The sequence below is a fragment of the Neopsephotus bourkii genome, unplaced genomic scaffold, assembly GCF_033783945.1.
Source record: "Neopsephotus bourkii isolate Nb327-2 ecotype Australia unplaced genomic scaffold, CSIRO-AGI_Nbou_v1 NB_122, whole genome shotgun sequence".
In the NCBI taxonomy this organism is placed as follows: domain Eukaryota; kingdom Metazoa; phylum Chordata; class Aves; order Psittaciformes; family Psittacidae; genus Neopsephotus; species Neopsephotus bourkii.
Window position 1 is genome coordinate 1,681,664 of NW_026900639.1, and position 17,519 is coordinate 1,699,182.

Consider the following 17,519-nt stretch of genomic DNA (forward strand, 5'->3'; position numbering starts at 1 on the left):
CATTAGATTGAGGGAGTTTCAGAGAAACATGCCCTCCTACAAGTAAGAAGTACTCAGGTTTGCAAGCAGCCGGCAGCCACACTTACAAGAATCAAGACACTATGTACATTTATTTTGGGGTAGGAACTGAAATTTCAAAGTCTACTCAGACTCATAATTATTAACTTTAAGTAATTTCACTTTGAAAAGTTATTTCTATTTAATACGTAGACAAGCAAGTTAGAGGTCAGAAATCTGTATCTGCCCAAAGCAGGCATAGGAGAAATAGATGCATGTTGTGAAAATGGACAAAAGATGTGTGAAGTACTACTGGATCACTGCATGAAGCAAGGTTCACAAAAACATGTGGTGTATTTCACATAAACCCAAACACATCTTTAGAATTTGTCTCCACAAGGCTAGGAGCCCTCTGCAGATGCCAGCAACCATTCGGTTCCTTGCTTCGAGTGCTGGCACAGGGAACTGTGCGTTTCCTAAGCGTAAAGAGCAGAAAGTAATCGCAGAAAGTACTTCTCACCTGAATTTTTTTGCTCCTCTGAACAAAATCCTCCAGGACAAAAGGTTGCATCCCTCCCCAGACAGATTCAGTACTCCTAGATTAAGTAGGACTCTGAAAAGGCAGCGGCTTCTTGCAGGAGATTATCTGCACTGTTCTGCCTTCCTATGATTTCATAAGGAAGTGGAATACAAAAGCTGTCATTCCAAAGGCTTTCATCAGTTTATATGTGTGCATTTAGCGTAATACAGGGGAGAGTCTCCTCTGCTTGGATGATCAAAGAAAACATTAATATATCAGACATGAGACTGATGAGCAAGCTGCACATCCAGAATCTTCAAAAGAGGCTAATGAAATTCCTTGGAAGCAGCCTGATTTTTGTTACATATAGGTACACACAGGGGTGCATATGACAATGCACTTCCAGACCATAGGGTTCAGAAATTACCCTGGAACCAAAGTGATCTGCCTAATCGGTGCTCAATAACGGTACCATGAACAGACTGACTTACAGTCAACAACATTCAAACTCTCTTTAAAGAAAGAAAGATCAGTGTACAGCTACCTATGTGGAGCTGAGGATCTTAACCGTCTTTTGCAACCTAGCTGATTCTATGATTCTATACTGGAAGGAAATTCCTCAAAGTTTTGCTTGCTTGAAGTTCACTGAATTTAAAATAGAAATAAGGAAGTGTTTGGGTTGTTGGTCTGTTGGTTTTTTTTTTGGGGGGGGGACGGGACCATAATTCTGTTTTCTCTGAGGGTGTAGTTGTTTGTTTGGTTTTTAATAAAAAGAACATTTCTGGCAGAAACTACACAGAACTTACCCCAAGAAAACAGATTATTTAGAATGCTTCAATGATGAAGGAAATCAAAATCATTATTTATAGCAAAAAATGTTATCTGTCTGGCATGGAACTTGCTCACTGAGGACTACCCTGCATTGCAGTGTTATGAATCATAGAACGATACAATCCCAGGTTGGAAGGCATGTCAACGATCATCTGGTCCAATCTTTCTAGGCAAAGTATGATGCAGACTAGATGGCCCAGCACCATATCCAGCCCAGTCTTAACTGAGTCCAACGCTGGGGAAAAACACCGAGAGCCTTAGAAGTACACGACAACACTTAAGCTTCTTTGCACTAGAATTTCATCCGTGAAAAAAGTTGTTAGTAGCAGCTTGCTCCTCCTCCACACAGAGAAACAGATTTCCCTTATTTTATCTTCCAAAGTCACAGTTCTTCAAATAAGTTATTCTCAGGGTATCAGAGACTCAAGGTTCACATGAAACCAGCATTCTGAACTGAATATTCACAAAAATATCCAAAGTCTTAACAGAAAGAAGGAGTTAGAAAATCGTAGCACAAATTACCGTCTTTCAGGACACCCTCCTCCATGGTGGTCAGTAAAATCTACATCGCTTCCACCCCAAACGGAACTATTCAACTCACTGAGCTATAGAAGAGCAAGTTAAAGACTGAAAGCTCTTAAATGAAGTACTTTTAGCACAGACATGTAATATTTTAATGCCAAGCTGCTGCAAGACCTTATGTACACTTAAAGAACCATTATTAAGCAGCTCTTAATGCACCTTTTCAGTTTGTAAGAACTCAAATATCCATCAGATACCTTGAACTAGAAAACAGTCAAACAATACGAAAAGTTGTATTAATAAAATACACATTGAAGTGACAGATCTGTGCCCCTGTGATCTCGTGAGTCATCTTCACTGCGATGGGAGTGCTCGGTGACTTCTCTCCCCTCCACGACGCTCCGCCAAATACTCCAGCCATGTGAGAATTACAGACCTTGATCTAATCGAGGGCATAGAAAGGGCTCTTCAGAGCCGTCCAGTTTTATAAGCAAAGTTGTGTTCTAAGAAAAGATTTACCCTGATGTCCCTCAAATTCCCAGTGATTATGATGTCTTCAGCACCTGGAAAGTTTCTTTAAGCTTTCTGAACCATTTGGGGGTAGCTCACGAGGTGAGAGTAGGCTAACCTCTACTCTGCTCCTTCGCTAGCTGTAGAAAGCCACAAAGGTACTTTGAAAGACCACTGACTCCTTCAGAGCTACACAACGAGCACCCAGCAAAGCAGGAGCCTTCATCCTGCACATTCACACCCAGGAATGAGGAGGACGCCGCACATCCCGCAGCAGCACCTCTGACTCCTACCCAGGATCCTCACCAGAAGTCAGGGAACACAGAGATATAAGACCCCCAGCTTTTGCTCCCCAGGTCTCAGACCCCTGCACCTTCTCCTACCCCATCCTGTATCTCAGGCCTAAAAACAATCATAAAAAAATCACAGAACGGTTTGGGTTGGAAAGGATCTTAAAGCTCATCCAGTTCCAACCCCTGCCACAGGTAGGAACACCTCCCACCAAACCAGGTTGCTCCAAGCCCCATCCAACCTGGCCTTGAACACTGGCAGGGATGGAGCAGCCACAGCTTCTCTGGGCAACCTGTGCCAGAGCCTCACCACCCTCACAGGGAAGAGCATCTTCTTAAGTTCTCATCTAAACCTCCCCTCTTTCAGCTTGAAGCCATTAAGGGCTTAATCACCCCTAAAAGATCAGACGCACAGAAAACCTTAGTCATGCCCATCTGCAGAACTAAACAATCTTCTCAATTATTCAGTTTGCTGCTTTTTTTAGACCGAAGCACAGAAAACCTGAACTCTCCTTTAGCGAACATGGCTGGATGCAGACCCATTCTGAAAAGCCTAAAGAGCTTTCTCTTCAGCCCAGAAAATATAAAAGCCTTTATAAATTATCAACTGCGCCAAACGGGACACATGAAGGCAGGTAAAAGAGGAAAAACAGCTTTAATTAGAAAGTACACCATTAAGTATCCTATTTAGAAAGTGTTAAATACAAGGAATGACTTTTCCACTGATTTTGTGGGGTTTGGGGGTTATTTGTTTGGGGTTTGGGTGGATTTTTTTGGTTGGTTTGTTCTTTAACTTCGTGCACTAGCAACTTAACAGCACAAGAGGGTTAGATAACAAACACCAAAGACTGAACTTCAGCTGGAGTGGCAGTTAAATCCTCCTATTGTATACACCATATCCTCAGAAATATTGTCAAGTGTGTATTACCATCCCCCCCCCCCCGACATGCAATTTCTCTGTGAATCCCCCCAAAAATCAAGCATTTTAAGCCAGAAGTGGTGCACTGCCACCAATCCTAGGCATTATTTTCTTTCTACTCCATACATGCAGATCTTTGGTATCTGGTAAAGTCCGGCATGGAAACGAGCATCCATCTCATCCATCCCCAGCTCAATTTTACTCCTTGAGCATTGCAGGAAGAAGTTCTCCTTTCTATTGCTGCATAACCACACACACCCCAACAACAAAATCATGTGGCTCACAGAAATAATTCCCATTTTAATGGATTAACCATATCAATTCTTCGACAGGTTTCTTTTCCAACGTGGCCAGCTGCAAATTCTTCCAGTTTAAGCCATTTACGTCTTTCAGCAATAATGCCAGCATGGTTAATCAGGCACACGCAGCTACCTGCGGATATTAACTACAAACAAGCAGCAGAATCCAAGACAACTCTCACCACAGTACAACTATTGAGAGGTTAGTTTGAGATGTTTATTAGGGTGATTTATTCAACACTGATGTACAACTTCACAACATACAAAGCACTGGAATCATTAAGAAAAATCAGAAGTGATAACAGACAAGCTTGTAAGCACAAGAAAGTTAAGAGTATATTCTGCAAAGGTATAGTATCATCTCCGAAGACTGGAAGTATGAATAACATGAAATTTAAACAGAGAAGCACATTTGGTAGCTACCTGGCTTTCTGAAAATAAAACCTGAAAAATGAAACACACACCCCTGCATATTCATTTGCTACATTGAGTTTTCAGCAAGATACATGTGCATTTTCTGGGAGTGACAAAAGGTGAGCCACATAGCATTCATCCTCCTACACCCCCTTACGCCCACCAACAAACACACAGAAAGAACCATCTCTTCCTCCACCTACAGGTCACATTCAGATTTGTAAACCTAATGACATTTAAAATAAACAACATAAAAATATGGTAGGAGGAAAGAAAAAAAGTGGTAGTGTAATGGAATGAATTATTCGTGTTAGCGGTTGCAAGAGTGCCTAGGCCCCAGGGGGTGTCCCTGCCTGCATTCACAGTCTCTGCTTTGGGCTGCTCAGGGCTCTGCTGTCCTGCTTAGCTCATGCTCATCCCACCTGAGTCCACTGAGCTGGGGGTTCCTGCACCAGGCAGATCACTCCACAGCTCAACCAACCACTGCAAGTGCTAGAAACTCCCCTCCAGCCAACATGTTGAAGCATTCTTGCATTTCAGTCAAATAAAGCAACTGTGGGAGAGGAAGAAAGTCTGATATTCAGTTAATCTGAAACCTTCTATTATTCAATCAGAGAAATTCTCTCTGTAATTCATTATTTATTCTCTATTTCTAGGGCACAAATTTTTAAGCCCACTTAAGGCAAAAGGTGAGAAAGAATGGCTTGGGGAACCAAGTTAAACACCTCCAAACTAGCCGTGATGCTGATTTGCTCCAAAATCAACCACATTACAAAAAAAACAGCTACAAAGAGGTCTTTAAAAATAAAGCCAAGAATATAACAATCTCCTTATATGGCAACAAGCACCAAAGAACACCTCAAGAGGAAAGCACTTCATGACAACAAGCACCAAACACCTCTCCTTGCATCACACACCACTGCTCACCCCTCACCTTTTCAGTGTGACTGAGTAGATGATCTGACGTGCAAAGTTCAGCTGGAGAAATGGTCCAACAGATGCAGACCAGCATGAGACAGGCCTCCCACCCACTGAAAGAGCACTCATGAGGCTTTGCAGACTTGTCAAATGTAAAAGCTGTTGGCTATGTGCTACCCTGTGGCATTATTCCCCGTGAAAGCCATGCTTGCCCATGTATCCTGTGTCCCAGCTACCATTACAGCTCTAGTCCACTGGGAAATGTTTATTTTTTAGCTCAGCCAGGATTTGGTTGCAAAGGCTGCTGGCTTTAAGTGTGGTGGCTCTGCATATCAGACTGGCAAGGAAAGAGCCCAGCTCTGGCAGCTGAGTGCCTGAGGTTTCTTAGAAGTGACAGCTATCTACCTCAGAGGAGAAGCCAACGGTGTTGCTTGTTCAGAAACTGGCACTTTGAGGATCTCAGCTACTAACGAGGCTTGGAATGGTGGGTAAAGTAATGAATTGCTACCAAATTAGAGAATGAAAGCCTCAAGTTCTGATGCTCATCATTAAACAGGCAGATTACACACAGTTCATTGCAGCAACTCTGGACACTGCCACCCTGGGTGGGGAGCAGCTGAGGTCTCAGATTAAAATAATAAATAAATAATCAAGACACCAAGGGTCACTATTTGAGGGAGATCTTCAAAGAAAATCTTTCATTGAATAGTAGTATTAATTCAAGGTGCAATACAGTAAGTCATTAGTAGACAACATCAGAATGTAATCACAAGTACTGGCAGGGTACCAAGAATGCTCTGGTGCGAGCTACTTTCTTTGCAACAAGAAAATACCATATTTTTTAGGCAAGTGAAGGTGCTAGAATGCTATCCTTAGGCAATTTGGAGCATCATGTCCTACCTTAAAACTAGATTTGGGTTCAAATAAATCCTGTACTTGTATCAGGTATTGTAGGCAAGGTCCCTTTAGCTACATAACAAACTCGAACAAAATGTTCACTCATCTACAAAAACCTTTAGCCTCATGTAAAATACTAAGTAGTCTCTCAAAATTCCAAAGAAGGAAATAATTTAGTTTTCTCTGTTGAATGGCAGGAACTAATACTTTTGTGTCTGGAAACCTTTGCACCTTTTATAGAGACAGCAGGAACTGCAGTGGATTTGCTGACCTCTTGCAGTTTGTTCCAGGTTCAAACTGGCCCACTCATTTTGGTAGTGCTGGAAACAGTCACAAATATTTCATCACAGATTTAACAATTTAGTCCTAGATCTTTTCTTTCTCTCAGCTGTAGAGACGACAGACTATTTTTCATGCTAGGTAAAATTCCATCCAAAGTTGTCATTACCAAACCAAAGCTAGAAGTTAAAGAAAGGCAATTTTCTTTCTTACTTTCAAGGCTTCAGAAAGCAATATGGCAGCAAGACAACTTCCTGAGGCAGGAATTTAGGGTTGATTGTTTTCCTTTATACCCCCAGTTGATGGCAAGCACTGGAACCCCACAACTGACCCCACACAAGCCAGAGACAATCTGCTTGTGTCTCAATAAACATGGACTTTTCCTAATCTGTTTCTGAAGTCTGTATAGTAACTGCTATGATGTGAAAACCCATGTTTCAAAGAAGACAACATTATTAAAGATAAAATCTTCCTAAGAGAAGGTTTCAAAGCAGCAAGGATAAAGGCAGATAACAGCATTATTCTACAAGGCTGCGGTGAGTACGGGGAGAAGGAAAAGGGGCTGCAGTCATGGTGGACCCATCCGCTATGAAAGCACAACTTTAACATCAAACCTTCTGTTATTAGGCATCCATGAAAAAGTATATAAATTAAATTTTAAAGTGGTTGAACTCAAAATGGAGCTGTAGTGGTGATTTAAAACCAGTGGGAGTGCTGAAATAGTGCAGTCCAAAACCATCATGCACATTTGTGCTTACACAAAGAAAGGAAGGTTTCAACAAGCACTGCAGAGCAGAGAGGGAGGAGGAGCAGGGCTGATCGGCCAACAGCACAGCTACCCTTTGGTTTCTTCTACATGTACAGTCCAAGGATGTAAAGCAAGAGCTCTGTAAAATGCTGAAGATTTTAGAAGTGTAATGGCGGGTAGAAAAGTACACTGGTCTTGTATCAGTGGCAGCCCCAGTGTTAGGAGACAGTCTAGGCTTCTAGGAGGAGAAAATAGAAGAGAGGAAAAGAAGTAGGAGAGGGAAAAGGGATGGGGAAAGGGGCAAAAAAGCGCAAGTCATTAGTAAACATGAACATTCAGGTAGCACACTGCACAACAAGCAATATTTCATTTAGTGCAGCCAGGAGATTTGCCAAAAGCCAGATAAAAGACGTGGAATTTTGCTTCTAGAAGTGTCTGAAAATATATCACTAGTCAGGCTAAGGCTTGACATTGTGCCACATGCAAAAATCAGCTGTGACAAATCAAGATTAGTGACAAACAGTTATCAAGAGAGCAGCAGCTCAGGATGCTGCTTAAAAGCACAATTTACTCTGAGAACAGTGACTCAGTATTTCTGTGACCTGATCTCAGATGACAGGACAAGAAGCAGGCTGGCTGGGGAGAAAGTCCAGCTAGGGAAAGTATGAACACTGACAGCGATACTTCCCCAGGTTACTTCTCACCTTCCAGCAAGATAATGACCAGGATCTTAGAAAAAGAGATATCCAGATTAAGCCACATGCTCATCCTTGATGGATTTCTTTGCAGAAATTTGGTTTGGTTTGGGTTTATATATATATATATAATATATATAATATATGTAATTCCTTTGAACTCTAGGCAAATATCCTGCAATAAGGAGTTCCAAACATTGCACAGTTCAAAAATTAGACTGTTTGTTTGTTTAAACCTGCTGTTAACAATTTTACTAAGCACCTTTTAACTTTTGCATAGGGAAAGTTAGCAGTTAGCTCCCTAACTCAATACCTGCAGCCATCAGTGAACATACAGAATGGTTTGGGTTGGAAGGACCTTGAAGACCATCCTGTTCCAACCCCCTGCCATGGCCAGGGACACCTTCCACTAGATCAGGTTGCTCCAAGGCCCGTCCAACCTGACCCTGAACACTGCCAGGGATGGGGCAGCCACAGCTTCTCCGGGCATCCTGGGCCAGGGCCTCACCACTCTCACTAAGCTTAAAGCCATTCCCCCTTGTCCTGTCCCTGTCAGCCCTTGTCAAAAGCCCCTCTCCAGCTTTCTTGTCAATCCCTTTAGGCACCGGAAGCTGCTCCAAGGTGTCCCTGGAGCCTTCTTTTCTTCAGGCTGAACAAGCCCAGCTCTCTCAGCCTGTCACCATCGTAGAGATGCTCAAGCCCTCAAAGCATCTTCACAGCCTCCTCTGGACTTGCTCCAGCAGGTCCACGTCCTTCTTATGTTGCACAACTTATAATCTTTAATATAATTTATAATTATATATATATTACTTAGAATTTATAAGTTATATTAACTTCTAAACTTATAATTTATATGTGATTATAAGCTATTAACAATTTCCACACACTGATTCATTCGCTTGAGTTGCACCAGACATGCACAGCTTCCTTCCAAACACTGCACCAGCTGCTCTTCTATTCATCCTTATAAGGAAGAACAGAATCAATAGAGGTTCAGTCTATGTGCTGAGCACCCAAGCCAGAGCTCCAGGTCTGCAGCTCTGCAATTCTCAAAAATAAGAAAACAAAAACCCCACAAGCCAAATAAGTGATCATCACATAAGGCTCAGCACTGCCAAGAACTGAACCGTTCAAAGAAGCTGCTGGTCTCTTCCTTTCAGGGAAAGCAAATGGGGGCAGAGAGTTCTTCTCTACCGCATGGACACAGGTTTGGACCGTCAAGTAAACAGCCAATATAAAGTTAACTGGTCATATTTTTCCTTTACACTCTGAAATACTGAGCTATACGCATCCCTGCATCAATGGTTTAAATGCATCCCTGTTATAAGAAAGATAATTGAACAGTTAATCTAGGGTTTGCCCCCAAGTTACATTAGCTTTGGATTTATGCCATCTAGTACATTAACGGTATTTTGGAGTGGGGCATCCGGTCAGGAGGCAGCACAGGCTGCCAAACCAGCACTAAAACTTCAGTCCTGACTGATTCTAACCTCTGCATACACGTACACCAGATGTCTGTAGATAATGTTGCACGTAATAAACAGTAACAAGTCATCACCCTGTTTTATTTGATAGGTGATAATAAATAAATGAATGTGCAGCAATGCTTCCCGTGATCTAGAGATAGCAGACATCTGGATTCTCAAATAGCTTAACTACCTCTTTCCCCAATATTTTCCTTGAAGTCTGTTTCAGAATTCAACTCAAACACAGCTCTGCCTTTAAAAGCTCATTCTATAGATCTTAACACTACTTTTTGTAGCAAAAAGCTGGTTACCTTGAACATCTCCTTTCTTACTCGTCTCTCAGCTACTCCATTTTCCACCTCTGCACTGAGCCCACACTGCACATCCTTAAGAATAATTTCAGCTTGAGAGACAGATTAGGGAAGAGATCCAGCTGAAAACAAGTAAGCCAGCCGAAACTTGAAGGTGGCTTAGGGCCAGGGACTAACAGCTTTAGGCAGCACCACCTATTTAAAACGGAACCAGGCACTGATGAAGTCCATCTCCTGGTGTGGAAGAACTCTGTATTTCTGCAGAGCATCAACTGCTCTTCAACTCTGAAAAAAGCCCCCATTGTATGATTGAAAGTCAGTGTTTCTCCCTCACTCCCCAACACATAAACATAGCTATTTCAAGTATTCCACAGAGAAGGGGTAGGGAGAAAGAGCCTGTGAAGTAGCTGTGTTGTGTAAATCTTATGTTATTCTGTTAGACCTAATTAACTTGATGCCCTCAACTCTTCATCTTTTGACATGCTGTTCCTACCACTTTGATGTCACTTTTAGACAGCCTTTAACAAGAAAAAAAAAAAAAAAATAATCCAACTCTACACCACAAAGATAGAACACATTAATAAATTAAAAAGCTCCTGACACATGAAAGTATCTTTGATCAAAGTTTTCATTCAGTGTGTGAAGAGTTAATCCTTCAGAAAGCTAGTATTAAATAAGATACTTTTTAAGCACAATTGAGATGCTCAATAAAAATATTCCAATGCATTTAATTAGTTATACCTGGAGTATTATAAATCTGATTTTATTTCTGTCTCCATTTATATATATATATATATATATATACTTGAGAGAAGAGTATCCTTATCAGATTCAAAAGTGTTCTCAATTTCAATTTGATGCTAAATTCTAAAACATGCACAGCTTCTTTCTAACCAGATTTACAATGGCAAATTAAATACAAAGACCAATTTTTATATTCTCACCCTCAATAAGAAGATGAAGCTTGCTCACCTCTGAACAGAATTACAGCAAATAAGCATTTTAACTCAGCCCCACCTCGGGGCCACACCAATGAACTAGCTAGGATGCCAATACTGGGCACATCCAAACCACCTCAGCAATGATCTGTGCTGCTAAAGCCGAGCTGGAGATCACGAAAAGGGAGACCAAATAAATAGCTCTTACCAATGACAGGATGACAATTAACTTCTGAATATTCCACCCTTGAGAAAACAGAGGTGCTACAGAATAGTCTGTCAAAGCCCAAATCCTCCTCACCATAAAACAAAACAACCAGCTGGCTCCTGAACAGGCCACAGAGCTGGTACTGCTCATCCTGATTATGTTCAGGCAGAATTTGGCAGGAAACTCAATTCACACTAAGAAAGTCCTATAATAGGGACTCTTTTTTATCCTTAACTGTAACTGCTAAAACTGCTTAAACAGACTAACCTCAGCATGTCAGGCTGACTACAAAGATCATTTTCCAGATACCTCACAAATCTGAAATAGTGGTCTACCTAATGCTGCATAAAAAAAGAAAAAGGTTCAGATGACCTCAACTTCATATTTGACATTGCTAAAGCAAGTATTAGGAGATACTGACAGCAGGGTAGTTTGGAGTGGAAGAAGCTGCTGAATAAACAGAGCAGTAATTTCAGGAGCAGCTAAGTAGTGAATAAAAAAACTGCATCAAAAGATGGTGTACTCAGAAGAGACATCTCTGTTGGTCTCGCAGACAACAGGAGAAGTCGCACTCACAGGTCAGGGTGAAGTTCAGCTATAAGCCACTTAGGACCCACTACCCTAGAAGCTGCCTTCCCAACACTGACCATGGATGAAGCATACAGTATCTTCAGAACAAGGCTTTATGCAAATAAATTCAAACCCAAAAGAGAATGAAGTTCTATTTGTTTAAAATTAATTGAAAAGAGCATTAAAAATAAAATCAACTCCCTATGAAGAAGACTCAAAAAGAAGATACATTTGGTCATACCTGCATTTAACAAAGAAAGACCTCAATGTGTTTCCTTCAAGCATTAAGCACATACCTGTGCGGTGATCTATTCCATGGTCACCATTTTCTACAACTGTTGGCCCAGAAGCTGAAGTATCTGCAAGAAAACAAAGGAAACGTTAGCACTGGACGAAGTTAATCCAAATTTTAAAAACAATATTGTAAGGACTGTAATGTTACAAAATTACTGTAATGTTATCAAAATCAGATAAGGGTGGGAATTTTTTGCCCAAAAGTTGCTTTTTAAATTTGAAGGCACCCACACGGCACCAAGTCAGCACAACTTAAAACCCAAAGGAAAAAGCTTTTCAATCACAAACTCTAGAACCATGAAGGAGACTCAAGGCACAACTAGATGCTTCTTTATCTATCCATACCAAACTAAGTTTTCCTAAGGGGCAGCACTAGACTCTGTATTTCCTTCAAGCAAATGATGTTTAGCCAAGCTGATGAAATTCATGGGCTTGGTGAAGGTGAGGCAAGCGCAGTTGCTGCTGTCGACCTGGACTTTAATAAGGCTTTTAACACCATCTCCCATAACATCCACATAGACAAACTGACAAAGCACGTCAGATAACTGCAGTTAGGTAGACGGGAAACTGGCTGAACAGGCAGGCTCAGAGGGTGGTGGTCATGAGCACAAAGTCCAGCTGAAGGCCAGACACTAGAAGTGTCCCCCAGTGGGGCCAATAACATCTTAATTAACCTGAACAATGGAACAGAGCACAGTCTCAGCAAAAACTGGGAGGTCTGGCTGATATACCAGAGGCTAGTGATGCCATCCAGAGGGACCTGGTGAGGCTGGAGAAATGAGCAGAGAAGAATCTCCATGAAGTTCAACAAGGGAAAATACAAAGTCCTGGACCAAGGGAGGAAGAAGCCCAGGCAGCAGTACACACAGGGGGCAACTCACTGGAAACCAGACCCTGCAAGAAAAGCCCTTGAGGTCCTGCAGGAAGAGCCCTGGGACCTGGTGGCCACCAAGTTGAACATAAACCAGCTGCCCTTGCAGCAAAGATCAACTGAATCCTGGGCAGAGAACTGCCAGAAGACTGAATGGGTGATTCTTTCCTTCTCTTCAGCAAGGTTGAGACACATCTGGAGTCCTGGGTACAGCACTGGACTTCTCAGTACATCAGAGATGAGCTACTGGAAAGAGGCCAGTGAAGCATCCCAAAGATGATTAAGGGACTGGAGCATCTCTCATATGAGGAAAGGCTGAGAGAGCCAGGGCAGCTCACCCTAGAACACGACCAGCACCTGAAGGAAGAGGCTGTAAAGAAGCCTGAGGTGCGCTCTTGTCAGTGGAATCCAGTGACAAAACAAGAGCCAACAGCACAAACTAATTCCCCAGGATTTTTAACTATTGGTCTACTTCAGCCATGACAAGTTTCCTGCAGAAAAAGCTATCCTAATACTATTGGAAAAAAGGATCAGAAGACCTCAATTTCAGCTTTGACAGCACACTGTCAGCACTGACAGCAGATATCAGGGAAAGATTTAGACAAGGGTAGTTCAGGGTGGAAGACCACCAGTTCCAAAAAAGAGCATATACTTACCACTAAGAGATTTACTCTACCTTGTTCTGACTTTGCCAGATAAAATTTTAACAGGCACCAGGATTTTCACACTGAGCTTAGAAAAGATGGCAGCAATACAAGACCTAGTGACAGCTGAGGCAACTGGGAACCAAATAATGGAGCCCTAAACTTGGCTTTGCAGTCTTCTCAGTGAGCGGCTGCCTTTGGAAAGCCACCCTGCTAACAGGGAGCTATCTCCAAGTGTGTATTGGTTTTGAAAATGCTGATTAGAAATCATCTTCGGGAGTAATTAAGGAATTTAATTAATACAATACTTTTTTTTTTTTTTTTAAGTACGCTTGTTCTAGTACTCACACAGTTCTTCCTAATTATCAAAATACACTAGTGAAATTCTGCATTCACCCCATAATCTCTACACTGGGCTGCTGAGGGTCAATACAATTGCTTAGGCAAACTGCTTGAGGAACTTCATATATTTTGAATTATTACTTTTGAGATCAGACTATGGGCATTACAAAAGTAGGTGGGTTGTGCTGGTACTCATACGGGTGCAGGCTGTCAGCAGCACAGTGTTTCTGCAGGTGACAACCACCATCACAGGGGAATATTACAAGACCATTACCTTAACTGAAATCATTATCCCTGTACCAAGTTTTAAAATACATATTCTAATATCTTCTTCCATGAACTCCACTTAATTTCTAAGCATTTACCCAATTTTCCAGTTGTGAAACAGTGAAGACAAATCACTGCCAGAACAAAACTAGGTAGTATTAGTTAAGTATAACAAGCAGTACAAGCTCTAAGAGCAGTTCAGCTCCTCAGGCCATCAGTTCTACTTAATGTGAAGAAACACTCAATCGCTTGAAAAAAAAAATCCTCTAAGTAAAGTAAAATCAATCCCAAAGAGAGATACATTCAGTTACCTTGGGAGTCCCTTCCCTGAGCAAAAGCAGTATACCCTCAGACACAGCATTTCAGGGTTAATCCAACCCTCAGTAAAGCAAAAGGGAAGTCTTTGCAGCTACTTTCAGAGGCTCATCCTGGTGTTCTACAAAAATTCAACATGAACTTGCCAGACAGCTTATAGAAAAACATACACCTACATCTTCTTCAAGTAGCTGAAAATACTACAGGAATCCCTGGACCTGTTTCTTAGCAGTTAAACACACCAGCTCCTCCTGCTGTCAGTCTTTACAAGGTCTGGTATTTACTCTAACAGTAGAACTGTCTTAAGTAGTAACTGGGAGAACTACTGCCAGTCACTGAATATACCCATCAGGCAAGGAGAAACTGCAGTCATGGGATGGTTTATACAACACAGTTTCACAGTTACCAAAAGGTACACTGGGCATCCCATGGAGTAACAAAGTCTTATAATGAGACCTCCAAGAAATCACATTAAAGAGCTATGCAGGTCCTGCTGAACCCTCCAGTTAACAGCAGGGAAGCTTAGTCCAACTGCAAGAGCAATAAGTTCTCTAAGTCCTGCTCAAATGGGTGCCATGACGCAGGTTTAATGGAAGTTGCTGACAATGGCCCTTTAACAGAGGCTTCACAAGTCTTTCCTAGTCTTCATTCAGGCAAAATGTGTCAAAAAGTCTTTTGCTGATGGGGAAAATAAACAGCAACCCCCACATCCCCATTACCATGACCCACAATATTACTCCCATTTCTTCAGTATTTAAACTGTAATTGAAAACTTGAGCGCAAGCTGGTTTAAATTGGACAAAGCAATCACATACCACTTTCAGTTTCACTGGAACCTGATCATTTCACCTTGCACAGACAACAAAGGTGTTGAAACATTTCTCAAAGTGGTTTGGGTTGGAAAGGACCTTAAAGACCATCCAGTTCCGACACCCCTCCCACAGACAGGGACACCCTCCACTAGACCACTTTGCTCAGAATTTTACATACCCTTGTCTGAAGCCCCTCTCCATATCACTTGTTGGCCCCTTTAGGCACTAAAAGCTGCTCTAAGGTCTCCTTAGAGCCTCCTCTTCTCCAGGCTGCACTAGAGAAACCTTACAAGAGATCTTAGGGCAGTCTCATGGTCTGGTCCTGATGCCACTACCGCATATCCATGCATTAGAAACAGGACTTGACTTGATCACAAATACGGCCAAACACAACAAATTACACATTTGGTCTGCAAGTCTGCATACTTTAAGCACTTGCTTCAGTTGCAAAAATACACTCATCTGTAAGACCGGCCTGGTAGCACTTGGAACAAGGAGTTTGTGCACACTTCAGGTCAGCCCAGCACTGCACACAGGCCACTCTGTGGTGCTTCTGGCAATCCAGTGCATTTCAGCTATTCAGAAAATAAACACTTCATCGGTAGAAGTTTCATTCTGAGACTGCTTTCCCAGGCAGCAAGTAATCCAAGCCAATTGTGTTCTATCAAAGAAAAAAGCCAGGACACCCCAGCCTCCCCTACCAAGGACTCTGCAAACTTAAAATGAAACAAAACAGAAAAATCCTACCAAAACATCAGTCAAGCCTACCAAACACTATGGTAGCTGAATACAAAGACAGCTCAAAGCCAGCTGTGTTTCTAGCTTAACATTCCACAGAGCTGACAGGGCTCTCACATCTATGCAGCTTCCAGAATACAAGCACAAATCATTCCTTCAACAAAATTTCACCTTAGTCAGTCTCATATATTCTCTCATTTGAAAAAAAAATGAAATCAAATGTTAAGACATATATATTGAAAATCCTCCATTTGCTTTAACAGCACAGGAATTAGGGCAAAATAATAGGTTAAAGCGGTTTTCAGGGTTCCTCTCCCTCTCGGCACACTGACTAGTAACCATAGTGGCTGCTCTTCCCTGTGTGCACTCTGCTAGCTGCAGCAGGCTCCTTCTGTGCCATCAGAGCCACATCAGGGGAAGCAGTTGACAAAGCTCCTGCCACCAGAACAGCAGAAGAACCTGGCAGGTCTGATACAGGCAACAGCTTTTACCTCACTCAAAAAGCTCTGCAAGCAGGCAGGGATAAGTTTGTCTTGCAGAAAATTGGGTCAAATCAAACAACTCCACCCAGCACCAGTAGTTTTCATTTTTATGTCTCTGAAGGTCAGCTCCTTTGGAGCAAATCACATTTATTTTAGTTAGCTAGTGATTCGGACCCCCTTGTCTCACTGGAGTGCAAGTGTGAAAGTACCCAGCGATCTTCCCAGGGCCAGCGCTCCTCCCCTCATCTTCTTAATTGCATAAAAACAAAAACATGTCAAGATGTTGTAACTACATAATCCTCATCAGAATCACAAGATAGTATTTGCATCTGGCTAGTGGATCAAAGGATTGTTTTTATATAAACAAATTTAAGTCAGCATTCGCTAAACCGATAATCTCCAGCAAATGGACATTGCCAATATAAAAAAACCTTAATCTCCAGCAGTGACTTGGCGTAGCACACGTGCAAATATAACCACAGCTGAGCACATTTCACTGACAGATCTGCAACCTGCTCTGTACTAGGCTTGGGATACCAGAGGGCAAAAACCAAAGTGGGCTCTTGGCAGGCCAGCATAGATGGACAGGTTGTGGATGAGAGTCGTTTCGCATGTTTCATCATTTTATCACGCATTTGTGGGCACAGGCTTAGTGGAACACAACTCTGAGAGAGCTTAGACAAAAATAGCTGTAACGGGGAACAAAACCACTGACAGAGTGTCATGCAGTCAAAACTAGATGATAACTCTTAAACAAATAGCTTAAGCTATTTCAATTCATGAATTCAAGTATTCTGTCTCAAAATGGCTTCTGAGCAGCAGTCAAGTTCATCGTCTCAGAGTCACCAAAAAAAGGCTTAAGAGTTTTGTTTGCCCTTTGGCATTCCAATATGACAAATACTTGTTTCGAGTTCTCAAACTTCTCTCTCTAACCATGAAAATCAAAGTAGAATTTGAATTTAAATAGAAGCCAAGGCTTCCTTTGTTTTGTGTTTTGGGATGCCAAAACTTTCAGAAGCACCAATGTACTGTCAGAAAGGATGAAGAGCAGCACAGATGCACCAGCAGGTCTAGCATCCAAGGACATAGAATCCTCAGAGAACTCCAAGTGAAGTTCACTAATTGAGCACAAGTATTATCTGAGTGATGCTAAACTGGTGTAAAGCAACTGAGCTGAAAACATAAAAACAAAACCAACTTTTGCTTTGTGAACTGTAACAAATAGATTAATGCCTCCACCTGCGTTCATAAAACATGGAGGAAAAAAAAAGAAAATTTTGGCTTATTGAGACAATACTTAAGGCACTCCCTCCTTAAGAAAAGAGGCATATTATGTAGTTAAGCAATTCAACCAAGATCCAGGCAGATTTACAATACAATCTGCACTTCAAACAAAAAGCACCAAAACCATCTTCACACTGA

At 41.8% G+C, this 17,519-nt stretch overlaps 1 protein-coding gene across 1 annotated transcript in view; it reads right to left on the reverse strand.

The window, feature by feature from the left end:
- Nucleotides 1-5,422: 5,422 nt before the first annotated feature.
- The window catches only part of LOC133219100 (microtubule-associated protein 4-like), a 69,109-nt gene continuing 57,012 nt past the window's right edge, over nt 5,423-17,519 (reverse strand). Inside the window, exons 5-6 of the mRNA XM_061366174.1 lie at nt 11,629-11,691; nt 5,423-7,382 (exon numbers count right to left, since the gene is read on the reverse strand). Coding sequence (XP_061222158.1) covers nt 7,375-7,382; nt 11,629-11,691 — 71 coding nt within the window. The 3' untranslated portion in view covers nt 5,423-7,374. The remainder of the gene's footprint in view (nt 7,383-11,628; nt 11,692-17,519) is intronic.